General features: G+C 21.3%; 4 protein-coding genes across 4 annotated transcripts; 2 read left to right on the forward strand and 2 right to left on the reverse strand. All coding sequences in view use genetic code 6, as the record gives it.

Annotated features, from left to right (window-relative positions):
• Positions 1 to 1336: 1336 nt before the first annotated feature.
• On the forward strand, positions 1337 to 4146 carry TTHERM_00827160 (hypothetical protein; the record flags this gene model as incomplete). The annotated part of the gene is made up of 6 exons (XM_001031362.2): positions 1337 to 1450; positions 1500 to 1604; positions 1715 to 1828; positions 1905 to 1979; positions 2041 to 3149; positions 3282 to 4146. 6 exons carry the CDS (start codon positions 1337 to 1339, stop codon positions 4144 to 4146), a joined length of 2382 nt encoding a protein of 793 aa, XP_001031362.2.
• A 698-nt stretch (positions 4147 to 4844) lies between these two features.
• On the forward strand, positions 4845 to 8792 carry TTHERM_00827170 (hypothetical protein; the record flags this gene model as incomplete). Its single annotated transcript, XM_001031363.3, has 4 exons — positions 4845 to 6290; positions 6549 to 7005; positions 7058 to 8234; positions 8321 to 8792. 4 exons carry the CDS (start codon positions 4845 to 4847, stop codon positions 8790 to 8792), a joined length of 3552 nt encoding a protein of 1183 aa, XP_001031363.2.
• Positions 8793 to 8965: 173 nt separating this feature from the next.
• TTHERM_00827180 (hypothetical protein) lies at positions 8966 to 16589 on the reverse strand (the record flags this gene model as incomplete). The annotated part of the gene is made up of 12 exons (XM_001031364.2): positions 8966 to 10144; positions 10203 to 10669; positions 10726 to 10843; positions 10909 to 11403; positions 11460 to 11685; positions 11752 to 13557; positions 13609 to 13757; positions 13813 to 14054; positions 14107 to 14815; positions 14868 to 15073; positions 15554 to 16366; positions 16418 to 16589. 12 exons carry the CDS (start codon positions 16587 to 16589, stop codon positions 8966 to 8968), a joined length of 6582 nt encoding a protein of 2193 aa, XP_001031364.2.
• A 1595-nt stretch (positions 16590 to 18184) lies between these two features.
• Positions 18185 to 21193, reverse strand: TTHERM_000827189 (hypothetical protein; the record flags this gene model as incomplete). Its single annotated transcript, XM_012797795.1, has 4 exons — positions 18185 to 19495; positions 19580 to 20650; positions 20702 to 20930; positions 21051 to 21193. 4 exons carry the CDS (start codon positions 21191 to 21193, stop codon positions 18185 to 18187), a joined length of 2754 nt encoding a protein of 917 aa, XP_012653249.1.
• Positions 21194 to 21536: the final 343 nt, after the last annotated feature.

The following is a 21536-nucleotide window of genomic DNA, read 5'->3' on the forward strand; positions in this document are numbered from 1 at the left end:
AATGTTTCTTTCTAACTTTTAATCCATAAATTTAACAAAAAAATAAAATAAATATTAATAAATTCGCATTAATTTTTAAAAAAAACACTTTAATTAAACTTAAATAAATTTTATTTAAATATACCTACTTTAATTAATTTCTTTATAAATAAATTAATACATTCTTATTTCTAAACTCACTCACCTCACTCATTTATTGAAAATGTTTCTTTCTAACTTTTAATCCATAAATTTAACAAAAAAATTAAATAAATATTAATAAATTCGCATTAATTTTTTAAAAAAACACATTAATTAAACTTAAATAAATTTTATTTAAATATACCTACTTTAATTAATTTCTTTATAAATAAATTAATACATTCTTTTTTATATATTTACTCATTTGTGGAAAATGTGTCTTTTAATTTTAATATTTTTTATATTTTTTTAAATTCATAAATTTAAGTAAATATTGAAATAAATATTAATAAATAAAAAACACAATGTTAATTAAATTTATTTATATTTTATTAAAATATAACTACTGTAATTAACTTCTTTTTATAAATGCAATTTTTTATCAACTCACCCATTTGTTTATTTTATTATTAATGAAATATTTTAATTTTTTTGATTTTTCTCAATAATTTAACTAAAATGCCAAAGAAATGTTAAAAAATTTAAATAAATATATTCAACATACTTATTAATAAAATAACTAAAACTGTAATTAATTTCTTGAAAAATAATTACATTTTTTTTGATAAAATGACTAACTCATTTGTTGAAAATGCGTCTTTCTTTCTTTTAATTAATTAACTAATTTAAAATATTTTTGATTTTATTAATACTCTGATATTTCTTACCATGTAATATATCAACTTATGTTTTTTATTAATTTAAATTAACTATTTCCCACAAAAATTTTGTTTTATTTATTTAGATTATTTTATTGAATACTTTTTTTCTAACTTTCCTTTTTACTTTAAAAATATTAAAATATTTTAAGGTTAACTAAATTTATTTATTTTCATTTTATTTTAATTATTTTTCAATATTTTATTTTATGAAAAAAAAAGTAAATAAATTTATATTCTACTTAGTTTCTATAGTTTTATTAGACAATATTAATCATCAAATAGAGACTACTTTCCACAAAATAACTGCTGTCTGCTTACAAATTTATTAATAAAATTTTAGAATTAGTATTTTCTATCAACAAAGGGTTTTTGTATGAAGTAAATTTTTTGTTAAATAACAAATTTAAAACCAAAATTTTGTTTGCCAAGAATTAGCTTTTTAATTAATTTAAAAAATAATATATTTACTCTCTTGATAAGAGATATATTAGCAAATGTCAAATAATATAAATCCCTAGAGTAATAAAAATAATGTTAGCAAGTAAGGATAAGTGGATTCTACTTCTAAAACTTAAATTCTTTAGCAAATTAAGTAGACTTAAATAAAAGTAATTTGATTTTAAAAATAGATCCCTCATAATTTATATTATGATTTAGGAAACTTAATAGTAGAATCTTCCTAATAAAGGTATATAGTAGATTAAGCCTAACTTATAGGAAAGCCTAAAAAATTAGAAAGGTTAAAAGCAAATAAATGAAATGGTATGATATTTTCAATTTATTTCATTAATCAAATTTATATATTACTTTTTGCAATTAAAGTAATTTAATGCATTTTAATTGTTTTAATCCTTTTAACAAATCTTAAAAAGCAAGCAAAGCAGAAAATACCAAAGAACGAAGATAAAAAAGAGAATCTCAAGTTAAAATAGGATTAATATTTAGAGAATTTATTATAGTAGATAGAGGATCATAAATCTATTCAAGTAAGATTACATTTCTTTTAAAATATAGATTGAGATAGAGACAAATATAAAATAATTAATTATAATTGCTATATAGCTATCCGAAAAAAAAGTAGATAAGAAGACTAATAAGATTTATACTCTGTTATAGTATGGAAGAATAAACTTAATTGTAGCATAATTTAATTTTAAAAAATTTATTTGTTTATTATTATCTTGTACTTATATATTAGGGGCAGAACCATAGGAAATTAAATATTGTTGAAGATGATATTATTGAAAAGAAGATAATGGATGCATATAAATTAAAAGAATAGCTTAGAAATTAGTTAAGTCATATAGACTAAAGGCTCGAGAACCTCTCAACTTAAAGAATCGATAATCCAAAAAGTATATATAGTCATCCAGTTTTGAAATAATATCTTGAAACGGATGAAGAAAGGAAGTAGTAGTAAGCTTCACGTTTTGTCAAAAAAATAAAATCGTAATAGGCTCATTTTGCTGAGTAATTAAAGTAGAAAGTCGAAGAGTTGGACTATAAAAAAAAACTAGAAGAAGCCTAAGTGCAGAGGTAGATTATTTAATAAAAGTAAAATAGCGAAAAAGAAAGAGAAGAACGTCTGAAACGATAGATTAAGCTAATTAAGGAGAGGAAAGATTTAAGAATTAAATAACTGAATGAGTTCGAAGAATTATATAAAAAAAAAATAAAAAAAGATTAATCTAAAAGACCTTTATACATCAGGTTAATTAAAAAGTTTAATATGAAAGAATAATTCTTTAAAGAAATAACGCTGAAAGAAAAATAGGAAAAGAGAAAGCAATACCTTTAGTTGGCTAAAATAGACTTTAAACAACATGAAAAAAATTATTTTGAAAATCTTCAGAAATTAGAATAAATCAAAAAAGAAAATCGCGAAAAGCAACTTTAATTATTGTAGTAAAAGTAACCTGAGCCAAACTTAATTTATGATTCTTCTAAGCTACTTAAAAATGAAATAGTCGACAATTAGTTTCATAAAAAATTAGAAACTGAGAGTATTTAAAGAGAAAATGCTTTAAAAATTGTAGAAGCTAGAAATAAGTTTAGCAATGCCTTGAAACAGCACCAACAAGTTAGTCCTTCTAAACAAAAGTAGCTAGAGATGGAGATAATAATTGATAAATCTGCAAACCCTCATAAATATATAACTCAAGTAAAAAAAAAGAATGAAAATGATAGATACTAAGAATATTTAGAAAGAGGTAAACTTGTGAGAAAAAAATCTGCTGATTTCTCAGTTCGTAAATCTACATCTACCATGTCTCTTCTAAATGCAAGATCATTTTAAACACCTCAAATGTAAATTTTTCATTTATTTATTAAAAAAATAAATAAAATAGAATGCAATTATTTCTATTAAAACAAGTTTGATTTTTATATTATATAAATTAAATTATTGAATTTTTATATTTATATCTTTAATTTATGTAGGGCTTCAAAAAATGCTTTAGTTTCATAGGACGATGAAATGATATTTAAATAGCAATAAAAGGTTGGATTTGTAAAATAAGAGCCAGGTAAAGAAAGAGAACTAGGAAATCTTTATTTAAAATCAATTAGAGAATCTAGCAGAAAGTATTAAGAGTATCTAAACCAAAGAAAGTAGCTAACAGAAAGTAGTGCTAATGAAAAGTTAATGATTGATATTGTTAACGATTCCTATCAAAAAGAAATAAAAGGACCATTTTCTCCTATAAATACAAGCTCATCTCATTAGTATACTCTTAAATCTACCTAAAATTCCAAGCTACCAATTATTAGTAATAAATAATTAAAGAATAAAGAGTTAGGTAGCAGTTTTAGTTAGTAAAATATAAATTCTTAAAGTGAGAATATAGCTAGAGGTTAAAGCTCTGATAAATATTCTAACATAAATCAAGACACAAAATCAAATTCAGAATAAAATGAGAAAAAAATATTTAAAAAATACAACTATATGAATGAAATTAGAGAAAAATATAATTTAGATTAAAGAAAGGAAAAATGGGAATAAATTATGGAATCTAAAAAATCTGTTCCTATCCTTGAGAAAAAAAAGCTATTAGAAGAGGCATATTATAAATATGATAAAGAGATCATGCTTAAGGAGTAGGTTGTTCGTTCTCATCGTCCATAAGAATTATCATTAAAAGAAGTAGAAGATCGCTAAATTCTTGATGATGCATATCTTAAATCTATTAAAGCCAAGATAGAAATGATGAAATTAACTATAGATAATGATGATTTTGTTAAAAAAGAATAACCAAAAGTAAGATAAATTTTCTAAAACCAAGAGTAGTATTATAATTAATATTGATTTATTTTCTAATGTTTTTAGACAAATTGAATCCATATTTACATATATAATAAATTTATATTTGAGATATATACAAGTATTAATGAATAAAGTAAAAATCCCAACTAAGAAGTATTTTTATGCAAATATAAATACGAAATAATATATTAACAAAAAGATTGATTATAAACTTAAAGTGAGTAAATTTGTATTTTATATAATGATAATTTGTGTAACTTGCATATTTTAGAAGGTAACTTTATACTTTAAAAATTTTAATAATAAACTTTCAATTATTGAAAAAGCTAATAGATGATATAATAGTTTTTATTTTAGCCTTTTAACATATGTCGTTAAATTAATAAAAATATTTATATTCTAAAATGTGTTTGAAATTAATTTCTTAATTTTAATAGTTATAATGTTAACTACTAACATTTTTAATTGTAAACCTTACCATAGTTTTGAAATACAATTAATCTTAGAAATAGTTGCTAATATGTAATATGATGATAATACCATATAATATTAAAGCTTTATTATTTGTGATCAAAAAGTAAACAAATTAAAAATTTTTTTGTTAGAATTAAAAGTAATTAAATTTCTTATATATATAATTTTGATAAATTGAATTCATAACAAATTAACTAACAAACTATATTTATTGAATTTTAAGATATTATTAGCATTTTATATTGAGGTGATAAATATTTCTCTAAATGGAAAATGAAATCCATGCTTTGAAGGAATAGCTCTCATAGTAGTAGATACAAATTAAAGAGTTTCAGACTAGTTTGAAAAAAAAAGAAGAGACTTTAGTTAATCTTACAAAGTAGAATGAAAGAATATCTTAAAACTAAGAGAAATTATAGAGGCAATTAGATATGTTTGAAGAATTGACTACAGATTAAAAAGGAAAAAAAATATAATACAGTGTCAAAGCTAATTTAAAAAATGAAATCATGTAAAATTTAGTTGAGGAAATTTGCTTTTAGCAGAGCATTGCAAAATTAGAACAAAAAATGTAAGAAATGAATTTTAATATAAATCAAAGGATCTCTCAAATTTAGACAGATTTATGCAATGTAGAAGTTTTTTGTAATAAAAATATGGCTAAAGTTTAAGAAACTGTAGAGGTTGTTAATGATTTCGAAAAAAACAAGAATATTAGCAAAGATTTTTTGCAAAAATACGATTCTTTAATGAACTTGTTGTAAAAAAATGAACTTATATAAGGCGAGGTTAAAAATAGATGTGAACTACTTGAAACCTAGATGGTACGCAAGGTTGATATAAATGATGTAGGAAAGCTTACTGAGTAAATTAAAGATGGATTTGTCTCAAATAAATTATTTACCACTTAGCTTGAAAACGTTAAACAATAACTTTACAATGAAATAAAAAGAAAAACTGACTAATCTTAATTTGATTAACATGTTTACTAAATAGAAGCTAAATTAGAGTACATTAAAAATACTTTAAGAAGCTAACCGAAAAATTAATAACCATCAACTGTTGTCAAGGTAGTTTAAAACTCAAAGTAAAAGGTTGAAAAAGAAGAGGAATAAGAAAGAGTACCTCAAATTGTTAAGTAAGAAATTTAGATGCAGCAAATTATAAAAGAGGTTCCTGTTATAAACACAGAAATAGTAAATGGTTTAGAAAAAAAAATAGAATAACTACAAGTTGCTATGAATAAGCATGCAGAGGACTTTAGTACATAAATCATAGACTATTAAAGTTAAATTATGAATATAAAATCAAACTTCGATACAAAATTTAAGATTTCTTAAGGTTTAGTGTAATCTGCTTAAACATCTGCAAGCGAAGCTGTAAAAAGAGGCAGAGAAGTTGAGCAATATGTCCTTGATAATATGTTAACAAAAGATTACATAAGCTAATTCTAAAAAAAAATCAATGATAAAATTGATAATTTTGATAAAGGGTATCAAGAAACAATAGAGAAACTGACTTAAATATCAAATAGAGCTACTGATTCATTAGGAGACTTAGCAATTAGATTAAGATTGATTCCAACCAGAGAAGAACTTATCGAAAGGCTTGAATTTGTCTAAGCTGTATCAACCGATAATATATAAATCAAAATGGATATTTAAAAAATTTTAGATTTGCTAAAAGAGCATGACGAATTTTTCTTATTAAAGGTAAATTTATTATAAAAATGTTGAATGAATATTATATTTAATAAAAAAATTGACAGATTTTAATCTTAATAAAGTAAAAAAAATTTGATTTAAAAAACCAAAAATTAAAATTTTTCAAAAAAATAAAATGATTAAATAATACAAAAGATCACTAAAGCTTCATTAAACTTCCCAAATAAGATCAGATAAATAGATATTAAAAGAAATTATTTTTACAAAATGTTAAATTTAAATTGATTTTAAAATTTAATTTTTTAGGCAAACAAAATTGATTTAAAGAGATTAGAAGATGAAATTGAAGTGATTAAAAAGAAAGAGCCTGATTTTATAGTTATGTAATGCGAAAAAGATGTTACTTAAATTAAAGATGAAGTCAAAGAATTCTAAAAAGAAATTATTGATTTTCGTGCAGAGATAATAAAAATGCTTAATTTTAGTATCTTTGAAGAAGGAGAATTAGAAACTTATTAAGAAAAGCAAAAATAAAAAGTAAGCTATAATAACTTTTCATCTAATAATAGGAATTCTTATTCACCAAATTTATCTAATAATTAAACATAAAAATAAATTAATCCTTAACCATTAAGGACACAACTATAGGCATAATAAAACAGAAAAACATCTATAATTAATTAATAATAAAAAAATAGCAAAAATAATTCAAAATAGTCTAGTGAGCGTGAATCAGCACTTTAGTTAGAAGAGCAAGAAACAGGTTTATTCTATTATGATAATAATAACAAATTTATATATTATTGTAAAAATAGGGAGATATATATTTCCTTGGGTTGACTAAATCAGAAATGGTATCTTTGACACTTATTCAGTTTATGATGTTTTGTACACAAAGGCTAATCACTCGTAAGTGTAGGAACTTTTTGACAAGAAAGCAAATAAAATGGTTGTGGGTAAATTAATGGATATTGTTAATAATATGAAGAAGCAGCTTGTTTATCTTGTTGTTGGATAGAATTAATTAATAAAAACTATAAGTAACACAAGCGAATAAGCTGGATAATCGCAAGGAACAAAGGAAGAAAATCGTCATAAGAGAGAAATAGAATTATAAAGTTTACTTAGATAAAATACAAAACTCTTAGTATGGATTTCTTCTTAAGATTTAGGGCAGGATTAATAATTTGTTAAGAAGTTAAAGGAAAAAAATGCAATTACAGTAGATTTCAATATGATGGAGCAAATGGTAGAAGAAGTATTTTCAAGATACCAACAATTACATAAGTTATATGTAAAATAGCCAAACATAAAATATACTCAAGAAGAAATTAAGCTGTTAGATAACTTTGTTAGGGATATAATTCCTAATAGATAATTATAGTTTGACGATATATATAGAGAAGATAATCAATTAGAAGTAGAATAAATTGAGTTCGATTAAAATGACTTTGTGGCTGAAACGATGTAATCATAGCATATCAAATCAAATAAAATCTTCAAAGAAAAATATGGCATGGTGTTAGGGACAAGCTAGTAATAATCATAATTATTGAATGAAAATTAAAATTATGGGATGACTGAACCTAATTAGGTCTTATAAAAATAATTGAGCAAACAAATATCTATCATTCCAACTAATAACAGTGATTTTACAAAATCTTAGCAATTAGAAGGTTCATCATTTACCTTTAAAAATAATAAAAGCAAGCTAAGAATCGATGCTTCAGATAAAAAAGATAAAACAAATAAATCAATTCATATTACTTAGCACACAAATTAATAAGAAGACGAAGATAATTTATTTTTACAATCTATTCAAAAAGACACGCAACTTCTAAAGGATTCTTTGAATACCTTAATTACTAAAGATGGTTACACTAAAATATTTATTTCACCAGAAGAGGCTGAATAAATAAAAAAAGATTCTAAATATCTGAAGTCCTCTTCTACTTTTATTTCTAAAAAAGCATCAACTGTTTCAACAACAAGGTTGATTGATTGATTATATTTATTTTCAATTGATTTTTATTCAAAGTTGACTATTTTTTTTTAAACTTTAAATTTTATTTCAATAGAGCACTTAAAAAGACAGCTTGTACAAACTAATTTGCCACTAATGATAGCTAGGAATCAATACAATATTTAGATTTATTAGCAAGTTAGAATTAAAAGGTTCAAGAATAAAGGTTACTGAATAACAATGTCATTACATAAAACATTAAAAAAAGAGATGCCTATAAAAAGTAAAAATAAAAATAAAATGTGAGTAAATTAAATTAAACCTAAGTAACTCAAGGTTAATATATGCTAAATAACTCAAATTCAGACCTAAATCAAACATATTCTTAAAATCTCACTCAACAATCAATTGATTTAAGTACAAGTATATCTAGACGAAATAAAAATTAAGCATCTTTCAGCCTAAGTAATAAAAAATAATTTTCCCATAGTGAAAATATTTCACCAAGAGAAGACCTGTTTAGTAAAACAAATTACAAATAAAAACATAAAAATAGTGAAACATCTTATGACATAACAGACTTTTGATATTATTAATTATTTACATTACTATTTACAATTATATAAAATAATATTTAATTATTTTATTTATTTATATAGAATTAAATTTCTAAATTAAAAAAAATATTAATGAATAATTAACAACACATAAAACATATATTTAACAAAAAAATGTTATATTATACTTATAATAATATATATCAATTCAAATTAACTAATTATTGTTTGATGAACATCAAATTGTCCAAAACATCAAATTCTATTTTTAATGTTTTATCAATTTTAAATTAATCAAATATTTATTAGAGTTTGCTAATTTACTCTTATAATTAAGATTTTAGTTGTTATTAAGCTATTAAATTTTCTTAAAAGTTTTTGAATTCTTCTAGCTTTAAAACTAATTTTTTTTCTTAATTTCCTAGAGCTTCAAGCTTTTCTAATGAGAGCATGAATTGTTCGCTTGAAACGATTTCATTTTAACTTATTTAGTTTAAAATTTACTTTCTTGATTTTTAGAAGATTTTTATAGCTTTTGTAATCAAATCCTTTAAAGTATTTTCTTTACAAATTAAATCACAGAGTTTTTATATTTGAGTTTCTTTATCTAGCTTTTAATGAATGTAACCAATAAAATCATATCTCTAATAAATTTTTTAATGGTTATAATTCAATTGATTGTTTTGATTTGAATAAATATTTAGATTTTTTAGTTCTTATGTAACTATTTATTTTTCTTCTCTTTTTTTTTGATAAAAATTATTCTCATTTTATGTGTCTTTTTCTAAATAGTTTACTTTTATTTAATATCTTTTACTCCTCAAAAAATATAAACTCTATAAATGGTGTTACTTAGTATTTTTTAAGAGTATTTGAAGACTTCTTAAATATTTATTGTCTAATAAGTAGATTAGTGTATTAAAATATCGACTCCTAAAAATATATAGTCTTTCTTGATAATTTTAAAATTGTGTTTCTATTTAATCATAAAAATAGAAACGTGATTTGTTTCTTTTTTTATCATAATTTATCATCTATTTTAGGAATTATGAAAAACCTTCCAAGAATTCATATGTAAAAGAAAAGTTATAATTTGAAAAGGCTAAGAGTGTTGCATAAACTATTATATTATTAATTTTAAACTTATTAAATGAATGAATTTCTATAATTTAAACACAATTAAAAACATTAACAAGATAATTCTAGCAAAGCATTTTATTAAAATAGTTAAGCTTTTCAGAATTTTTATTTTTATTTATAATAATTATTTGTTATTGAATATCAAAATATTCTACCTATTCCTCTAAAATATCAAGATATTCAAAATCTTCTATGGTAATATGTTTTATAAACTCACTTAAGCTGGTAAGTAATAAAAGATTCTTTATTTTTATTTAAAAGTGAATTAATTTAGGTAATTAAATTATTTAAAAATCTTACTGTTATTTTCTAGTCTCTACCTTTTATATGATGAATTATTTCTAAAGCATTTTTGCTATTATAAATCAATTAATTTTATTGTTTTGAATTAAAAAATTAAAAGATTGCTTTAGCCAAATCACAATTTAATTTCATTTACTATGGAATAAAATGAGTTAACTACCTTATATGCATCATCGAAAAAATGTACATATACCCTTCTAAGCATTCAACAAATAGATCTTTTTACTCCTTTTCTTACAATTTTTAATTAATTATAATTTAATCTTATAAATCTTCATCTTCATCTTCATCTTCATTTTATAAATCTTCTTCAAGAACCTCAATATTATCATTATCGTCATCACCAAAATTTTAACTACCAAGATTCTATTAACCCACCAAGTTCTCTTTATCTTTTAAATTCTATTACTACTATATTTCTGAGATATTGTCAGACATTAATTCTTATCCTATATTTTACAGCTCTTATTTTTAGTTAAACAAAATATTTAGTATATTAATTTTTTTTAATAAAATTTACCATTTTCACATTCAATTAAATTTCCTTGATTTTAACTTATTAATTTTTATTCCTAATTCTCTTCTTAAATGACTTATATAGAAATTTATTGATTATTACTTTATAATCCTAAATTATTCTATTATTATTAATAATTATTTAATTATAAGGAAAATTGTGTGTTAATTATTATAATTTTTTTACCTTATTTATATTAACTTCTTGTTGCTATTCAGTCTCTTCTTTCTCTTTTTAATTTAAATCCTACATTTTTTTAGAGATTACTATAAATTCTTGAACAAAAAATGTAACAAATTAATTTTATTCTCCATCATGAATTTTTGATTACAAATTTTTATTGAATTAAATAAATAGGCCATTTTTAATTATGATATATTTTAATCTAGTTAATTCATAACTATCAATTTAGAATAACTTTTTAAAATATATTTCAAAAGCTTCCTCAGCTTATTCATCATTCAACTAATTTTATTTTTTAATTAGTTCAATCTGCTTGCTAATTATGTAAGAAAATTAGGATTTCATAATAACCTTTAGTTCATTTTACAAGTACAAAATTTAAATTGACTAATTTAATTGAGTTTAATTTTCTTCATAGTTTTTTGTTTTGTAACTCTCCTTAATTTTATAAATTAGATATTAAGAATACCCGATAATAAAATCTTTCAGTACTTATGCCTTTTTAAATAAAAATAATTTACTTTGGGTTTTATTTAAATTAAGTAAAATTTTACAATTCTTTTTTTTGAAAGGAGTATAGCTTTTTATCTGTAAACAGCTTAAATATTATAATTGGAAATGATTGGGAAAAACGCAAAGAGGTTAATAACCTATTGATCTTATTCATAAAACTAAGATTTTGAATCGACAAAGTAGAAATCAGATACATTGTAGTCATCCCAAATATTTATTTAACTTTCAACTTGATTTTCAAATCTCGAACTATTAGGGCAAACATACCTGTAAATAAGTAAGTAAATACTAATTTTGAAATATGTTTTAAAATAAAGGAAACAAATATTTTACCCAAATATTGAACAAAGAGCATCTATAAATAATTTATTATCTTCCCCAAAGATTTTTTAGCTGCAGACTGAATTATTGTAGTTAATTATTAATGAAGCTAATCTAGTTATCTACTCTATTTGCTAGGTTTCAAAATCAATGAAGCAAGTTGTAAGAGATATTATTTTCATTCCATAGTAAAATTTAAATAATAATTTTTAATATTCAAAAAATCTCATAAATATTTATTTGCGTGGATATTTGTCATCTATTATTTTCATTAATTCTTGTACTGAACTCAAAAAAACATCAATGAAATTTTTTTATTCATATTTTTAGAAACATTTATACTTGATTTCTTTTATTCTTAATTTGGCAATATAACGTTGTTCTTTAATTTATTTAAATTATTACAAACCATAATTAAAATTAAATTAGTATTAAGGAATTTTTTGAACTTTTTTATCTGAATTTTGTCTAATTTTCATCAGATTTTGTTACATTAAAACATAATCATAGATTTCTTTATAACTCATATTTTCCGAATTTTATTCACAATCTTCAATTATTTCATATGAAGATTTTAATATTTCAAAATTTTTAAACTTTGACTTGGAAAATATTTAAAAATTGATTAAATGTTGATAAATTATATTCTTAAAACTTGATTTGCTCTATTTAAAGTAGTTCAAACTAAATAAGAAACGATCAGAATAGGGTTCAATTTTTCTTTCAATAAGCTTATCATATAAACCTAAAAATGTTAAATGCTTTAAGTTTAAATTTTATGAATGATATGAATTCTATTAAAAAATTTAATAATCAGTAATGATTTTATCTAAAAAATTATTGATTTTTCCACTGTTTTTATAGTTTTGAAAGGCAAAATTGGCTATGCTAAGCAATTGTAACTTTTAGTTATTAAAATACCTACTTAGCATTAACTAAATTTCATACTAATTAAAATGGCCATAAATTATAAATTGCATTAAAAATTATTAAGATGATATATTTAAGCTATAATTATTGATTAACTATTCAAATTCTATGGATAAATTTTCTATTTATTTTTTGCTCATTCTTGCAATAATTATTTGTTAAAATATATCTTAAAATGGTTCTATGAATTTTTTATGTTAGTTTGAGAAAAATTATGAATTTTCTTGCTTTTCAATAACTCTTTAAAGTTAATAAAATTTTTAATAAACACTTAATTCATTGTTAAGGAGAGAAGGATAATAATAGTTGATATTTTTTTTTAATTCCTTGTCATCAAAAGCAAAGGAAGTTTCAACCAGAGAATTATAGAGTTTATTGAAATCTTAAGCATTATTTTATACAAATAAAACAAGTTCAATATCAATCAATGGGAAACTTTCCAAAGTTATATCGAATTCTATGTAAACAGCTTTCTTTTTTTGTTATTAAATCTCATTTTGAGCTGATTTAAATTTTTCTTCTAGAATTAAAAGTAAATTGAGATAAAATATTTTAATTTCTCTGCTAATTTCTCTGATCATAATTTCTTTTTCCTCAAGTTAAATATCTTTATTTTATTTTATTTATTGAATCCTATTTTTACTTGCTTCGATTGCTAGCTCATACTCTCCAAGTGTATATTATATTTAAGAAATTGTTTTAAAATCTTCTATTTTTTCTAAAAAATATAAGCTATCCTAAAACATTTTTTTTACTTGCTTGTAAATTTGAATTTAGTTTTCACAAACAATTCTATTCATGAGATAAAGTTATTTTTCACTCTCAAACTTTTATTTATTTTGTACTATGAGCTTACTAGCATCGTCAGCTATTAGCTTTGCCTAACATCTAATTATTTTGTGATAATAAAAAATAATAGTTTGATTCAAAATTAATTACAGATGATAATTGCTCTAATCTCCAATTCTTTTAAAGAAATCTCCTGCATATTTATACTGCTTCTTTTCAAATAAAATCTGAGCTTGCTGTAAAAATTAATCAGGATTTATTTTAGGTTCATTATAAACAATATAAGATTTATGACATTCCTAATTGAAATGAAAAATATTTAAAAATGAATAAAGAGAAAAAATTTTTTATCACCATAATCAGCTTCTGCTATTCTTCAGTTAATAATTTTTCTTCAATCAAATGGTGCTTTTCGAAAAATATAGAAATTGGGTTCTTAAAGATTTTTTACTGCCCATCCAAATCTTCAAAAATAAAAACTCTTGAGCGAGCTCTACTAAAAGCTACATACAAATTTTTAATTTCTGGTATAAGTTTAGGAAACTCTTTACCATAGACTTTCTAAATATGAAATTCTAATTATTAGGTTTTCTCAACTATATTCATTTAAAATTTTTAAAAACAAAATATTAATTTTAATTAAATTACAATTTTCAGAGATATAATTAAGTACAGCCCAACAGCCTGTCGCTTTAAATGAACTACTGAGTAAATTATAGGTAATAACATCTTAAAACTCTAGTCCTTTTGACTCAAAGATAGTATATACTTAAAAAATTGACAGCTGCACATCTTAATCTAATATTTTTTATATTTTCTCTTTTTCTGTATCATTTTAAACTAAAAATGCTTATAAGCGATCACAAATTCCAAAATGTTTATCTAGATCACCTTTTTAATCATTTTCACTCAATTTAATGTCTTGAAATAAAAATTTTTTGAGATGATTAACATCATGGATAAGCAAAGGTTTAGGTCCCTATTTTTCTGAAATCTCTTGTTATAAGATATCAATAGAAGTTGGAAATAGAAGCTCTAATAGCCTTATTAAAGTGTTATTTATTGCTGTTATCTACTGATGGCATCTAAAATTTTTTAATAACTACTCTTCAACAAGCTACTGTTATAGTACTAAAGTAGAAGGAAAATCTTCTATCATAAATCTTTTCTGAAAGAAAGCTTTAAGCTCTGTGAATCTAAAAGCTATTTCTTAGCTTATAGTTTATGCAGTATCTCCTCCCATAAATATATTTTATTCAGTTATAATTGTAAGCAGGTAAATTATCAAGCAGTTCAGATCTTGAACCTCATCAATAAATATATAATGAAAGAATCCATCGTTTGAAAAGTATCTTTTCTAAATAAAAAATATTTTATAAGAGTGTATTAATATTATTTTTTTAGCTTACTTAAAAGATTTGTTTGAGAATGTAAATAACCTAATCATTTAGATCAAAGTACTTTTTGCTTATCTTCCATTTTTAGTACATCTGACAAATCTTATAAATATTGACTTTTTATTGATTATCTAAGTAATTTTTTGTCCTTCCAACTATATTAATATATTATTGGAGAGATATCATACCATCATGTGATAAAAAGCTCTTTAAATGCCCTAATTATGAATTTATTTTGATTAATTTATTAATTTTAGAATATAATAATTAAAAATTGAAATTAAAATTCTATTAAGTGATAGCTTTAATTTAAAAAAATATTCATTATTCATACTTAATTAAAATATTAAATTAAACAAATAAAAATAAGCTACTTAAATTTAATAAATAAATTTATGAATAATATTAGGCAAATATTTAATTCATTTTAATTTAAACTTAGAATTGATTTATTTTAAATTTTAATTATTTTTTGTTTCATAAAAAATCTCAAATTTAATAAAATAAAAGATGGGTGGATGAATCTGAAATTCTTTTAAAATAATTTTTTTAAAAGACAAGTTTTTTTAATTTTTAAATTTTGAGGTTAATGAAAAAAAATTATTTTTTAAAAAACATTTTCAAATTTTTAACAGTTTTTAAAATTTTAACGTAAAATAACTAATAGCAAATAATTAATGAAAAACTATGAAGTTTACCTGTAATATAAGAATTAATTTAAGAATAAGCAGTGAAGTAATCAACATTCAGTGTTTCTAACTATTATTTGTGCTCTTGCCAAAACTCATGTATGAACTATTAAATTCCTATTTCTTGATAAAACTCATCACCTCCTTTAATTTTTGATCTGATAAAGTTATTATTCTAGTAGCCTAAGTCATTAAGGATTCTTCCATTTGTATCTCTTTTTAAAAAAGGTATGGCTAGATTTCCGTCTATCATATTTATTAGATTTCTGACAGTTGTAAATAATGGCCATGTTTTAACATGCGAAAGAGAATGTGCTTCATAATTTTAAACATTTGAATTTGAATTTGTTATTGATCTAAAAGTTGTATGCACATCTTGTTTTAAGTAGTCAGAAATAGTGGTGAAGCATATCCTTAAATTTTTGATTGGCTGTACATCTTTTTCTTAGAATTTTTTAAAACTCATATCCATAGCTGATATTTTTAGCAAAGTGGATGTAGTTTTCCCAGTTCCTGATCTTCCTATAACAAGCGTATTCAATTTTGAGAGTAGAATTTTTTTTTCAGTTTCACTTAAATTGATCCCCTTAGGCTAGAGGAATTTTTTGTAAATATAGTTAAGACACACCTTTAGATTATGGTCTTGCTAAAACCATATTTGCTCAAATAAAGATTTGTTGCTATAGAAATTGTTATCAAATGAGCTGAATAAATCCTCTTAATTTTCCAAATCCATTAGCTTAAGAGCATTCTATTCTTCTTCTAGGTGCTTCTCGTATGCCTCAAGTATTTTTTGCTCTTCATTTTGCCTCAGCTTTTCAGCTTAATATTAAAAAATTTATTCAATATCAAACGAATTAGACATAAAATTACCTATTCTCTAGTTAAATTGTTGAGGTAATCTTTGTGTCTTCTTCTTCTTTTTAAATTAAAAAAGATTTACAAAGCCTTCATCATCATCCACATCTTCTTCTTCTTGTAAATTAATGTTTGTATCATAATACCTTAAACTATGTAAAGCTCTCTATCTCCTATTATCATCCATTTCTTAAATATATTTTTTTTTAATAAATTATTATAGAAATATTTATTGATAACAAAAAACTACTCTAATATTTAAATCATAAAATAAAGTATTATAATTATGACTATGACATCAGATAATTGTTTATAATCTACTTCTTAATATTTCATATTTATTGTAGTAGTTAGTTAAAATAGTAAACATGAAGAAATTTTTTCATGAAAATACCATAAAAATTAAAGAAAGCATCATTTTTACTAAGTATTTGTGAAATCACAATTAATTACTTTTAAAAGAACCAACATTTTTTACACCTAAATTTTGACCAATTTTATTTAATTATAAAAAACATTATTAAAAATAAAAAAATCTAAAGTCTTTTTTCATTATTATTGGCTTATTAAAGTATTTTTTAACCTACAGCTTGCTAAAAGGATAATAATAAGTTTTACTGCTAGAGATATTTTATAAGAAAAAATATATATGATAATTATGTATATTTAAAAATATCATAGTAATATATAGAAAATAAAAAGGATTAATATAGCAGTACTAATAATATCTATTTTATGTTAAATGTTTTCTTTTATAAATTTTTCAACATTTAAAACCAAAATAACTATATTTTATCTTATTTATAAAGTAATTGAGATAGAAAAAAGTAATATGATAAAGTTAGAAAGATAATTATAATGTTTATTAGCATTTATACAGTGATTTTATTGATATGAATTTGATTTTTTTTGAAATAATAAATATTTAAAATAATCAGGTATAGTACTCTGTCTAAGAATAAATATACAAGCACACAGAATTCAGCATCATTTATACATCCATTTAAAAAATATTTTTTTTTGCTTTTGAAAATATAGAAGAATTGTAGATTCGAAAGTAGTCTCATATTTAGGTAAAAATTTTTTTATTATTATATTACTTAAATTGGCTTTAATTTTCTTAATATTATAATTATGATTAAAATTATGGCTTTGACTTAATTTAATAAAAAATAATAACTTAATATTCTAATAAAAATAAAACCTTTTATTTGGCTCAAAGCTTTGATTTTAAGTGTGGTAATTAATTTAGTTTTAACTAAGATTATTTAAAAACATTTTTAGAATTATAAAATAAAAGAAAATGCTTAAGGGTTTAACTAAATAATTAATTATCAATAAAAATTTATTTTAAAAATACCACATTTATGTATAAAATAATTTAGCCAAAGCACATAAAAAATAAGAAAAAAAAAGTCATTAAATGGCAAAGAAACAGGAATATTCCTTTTACTAATATTTAATAAGAATAAAATGATATAACGCTTAATGATTTTAACTTATATTCATAAAATTTTTCAACAAAATTTTTTAATTTAATAAAAAAAATATAACAAATATTGCTCAAACAAAAGTAAAGATATCTATCTGGTCTTTTGTAAATTAAAAAGTAAACATAAGATTTATAAAATTAAGGTTGTAATAAATAAATTAGAAATTAAATTTTTAGAATAGCTTTAAGTTAAAAAGGTTGAAAAAAAATAAATTTTTAAGTTACAAATATATAATATATAATAACACACATACGAATAAGGTTTTTTATTTTATATTTAAATAATAAAATCAATAAAGAGAATTGATTTATTCTGATATAAATTTCTGTATATCCAATTTTTCTTTTTCTATAATATCCAATGGTTCTGATGTGTAATCTAAATAATTAGTATATACTTTTTCCATTTAATCAATGTAGTTTATTGAATGTTTCTCTACATCATTCTAAAATTCTTAAATATTCTCTATATTTTGCTGAGCTTAAATCATGTTCCTATAAAATTGCTTCTCATCTATCATTAAACTATTCAACTTTTAAATAATGTAGATATATTTTTCGCTTGATCTTTTTTTATTATTGGTTAGCTCCTATAAAAATATTTTACGGACTTTTTAAACTTAAATTATTGCTTTTAAGAATTTTTCTTCAAATAATTCCAATTATTATTAAGTTTCCTATTTAAATAGACATATAGTTGGTTGATTGTAATAAATTACCTAGCTTATAAACATAACAAAATCTTGTTTATAAAAGATATTTATGTAATTCTATTCTGTTAAATCCTCATTATTGTTTGCGTTTAAATTATTTCTAATTCTAATAATTTGAGATTTTATTTGGTTTTCTTCTTCTATAAGACTACTGCTTATCACTTCTTGTTATTTTTCTAATTTTTATATTTACAACTCACAAGAGATATTTTAAATATTCTTAAAGTTTATCAAAACATGTTATATTTCAGCATATCTAATTGATTAAATGAATTCAATAATATCATATTGTATTGTATTATTTTAATTGTCTTTCGTTTAAGAATTAGCAGCTTGCTCAGCCAGATGTAAAAATGTCTTATGGAATTTCAAGCTAAAAAGTTTATATAAATATTATTTTTAATTTAAATCATCTTCTTTATAAGCGTTGTAAGAAAAATCTGAATATTCTTCGGCATTTTTAAATGGTCTATACTTGTTATTTTTTAACTATCCAAATCTTTATGTGAAATAATTTAAGAATGAGTGAATTTTTTTAACAAAATCTTTTTAGTAAAGTATCTCAGTTTGTTTTTTTAAAAACAGAATCAAAATTTGTAAAATCATATTAAAAATTGAAATTTAACGATTTATTGCTAGTTAAAAAGTACCTACCAAGTCTAAAATTCCATTAATATATAAATATATCAATCTATAATCAATGTCAGTACTATAAGTTTTCACCTTTATATACATTTATGATAATGAATCTTTTTGCTGTTTAGTTTAAAAATCGAAGCTAAAACAATTTTCGAATCCAAAAGGGATAGAAACTTTTATTTTATCTACATTTTCAAGTGAGTTTAATAACAAATATACTTCAGCTAGTCCAATTTTAAAAATATTCATCTATTTTTTAAAAATAAACATTTTTAAAAATTAAAATAAATAAATGGTCTTAAAAAAAAGGTAAAAATCAATAAAAAAATTTACTTAAGTTAAGGTATTGATATTTTATCTAAACATTAAGATTAATTAATTTGATAATAAGCCTATATTAATTCTATCAAAGACATTTCTTGATTCGAAAAATTGTAAGCACATTTAAGTAAACTAATTTAATTGATTATTTTCATAGCCCTTGAAAAGATCTCTTAAAACTGATCTCTAATTATTCATATTCAGAATTGTGATTGCATATAATATATCGTCGCATGATTTGAGAATGCTTTCTGCTTCATTTTAAACTTCATCCTCTTTTTCATCTACTTCTTAATACTCTCCATCTTCTTTACTTTATTGTTATTACAATTTAGGCTCCATATCATCTAAATCACTTTACTCATTCTAATTTTGAGATTTTTTTTCAAAATATACTTAATTTTTTTGGCTATTCTATTTTCTTAAAGTTGAAAATTATTTTTCAAACTACTCTTTATATTTTTAATTTTAATCCTCTAATTACTTTTTCAAATTTTCAAAAGATTAATCTATTTCATTTTAATTATCTTATTTTTCAATTTTATTTAAGATAGAAGCAAGGGTATTTGATGCCTCATTTAATAAATATTGTTAAATTTCATCTCTTTCCACTTAATAGTTTTTGTTATATAAAAAGCTGTTAATTACTAAACCTTATTAAATGATATTATTTTTGCATTAATATATTTGAGAATCCTCTAACAACCTTATCTTTTTTAAAATCATTTTATTTTTTTAGTAATCTCTCTTTTAATTATTTATTTTTCTGTTAAATAATTATTTTAAATTTTCTAGTTTTTATTTATTTTGATTTATTTAATCGCTATTTTCAATTTAATCTATTAAATTTTTAATAGATTATATTTCATGCTCTCTTGTATGCTTTTTTGGAATATTTTATTCAAGAATACTAATTTGCAGATTAGTTTTTTCTATAAATTATTGTAAGCAGTCATTTAAATAAAGTATTTAGAATGGATATTTGATTTTGCTCTAAGGATCAAGCTACTTATAATATATTTCCTTCGTTTAACTGATTAAGAAAATAGAGTATCTATTCAAGAAATCAGTGCAATATTAACCCTTTTGATAAATAAAAATATATGTTACTTTAAATATTTTATAAAATCTTACAAATTATTTTTTAGAAAGCATAACAGCAGTTTTTTTTTCTATAATTTTTATTTTAGAGTAGGCTGATGAGATAATTGGTGAGATAAGTCTACTTTTTTCAACTATTGATTCATTTAAATAAGGATTATCTTCATTTACTAAGTAATAATCATTGTATCCTATGAGCTACCACAAATTTTTGAAATTATAATCGAATATTTCTTATCCAGGTAAATAAGGACTAATAAACCTAAATATTTTTAAATAAATTTATTTTTATTTTTAAATTTACTGAAATAATAATTTAAATAAATTCAGTAAAAGCTATTTAATACAATAATATTGTTTATCATATGAAAAAAATATTTACCCAAAGCATGAGCAGAATGCGTCCTAAAATATGCCATTAAGTTCACCAAATAAAGAACTTTCAAATAATAAATAATTAAAGTTAAAGAAAAATCTAATTAGATTTGTGAATTCTATGATTAAATCATTTTCTAATAGCTCCATATTGTAAGTTTTCAACTTTTTAAGGCAAAAAAAGAAACTTAATAATAAATCTTAACATTTAATAAACTTTTCTATCGGATTGTCTGAAATTATTTATTTTTTATTAATCAAATCAATAATGTCATTAATAATATTTTTTAAAATCTCATTTAATTATGTATTTTATAAAACATTAGTAACTTATCTATAGTAAGTAATATTCTTTATATGGTATTTATTTTTCTTCTTAAACAGCTAATTTTTAGCTATTGCTGATTAAACGTAGAAAATTTAATCATAAAATTTATCGAATTTTTTATACTAACCATAATTTCTAAGTTAAAATGTAAAGTTTTAATATTAA

This window comes from Tetrahymena thermophila (genome assembly GCF_000189635.1).
Source record: "Tetrahymena thermophila SB210 genomic scaffold scf_8254637, whole genome shotgun sequence".
NCBI classification, from domain to species: Eukaryota; Ciliophora; class Oligohymenophorea; order Hymenostomatida; family Tetrahymenidae; genus Tetrahymena; species Tetrahymena thermophila.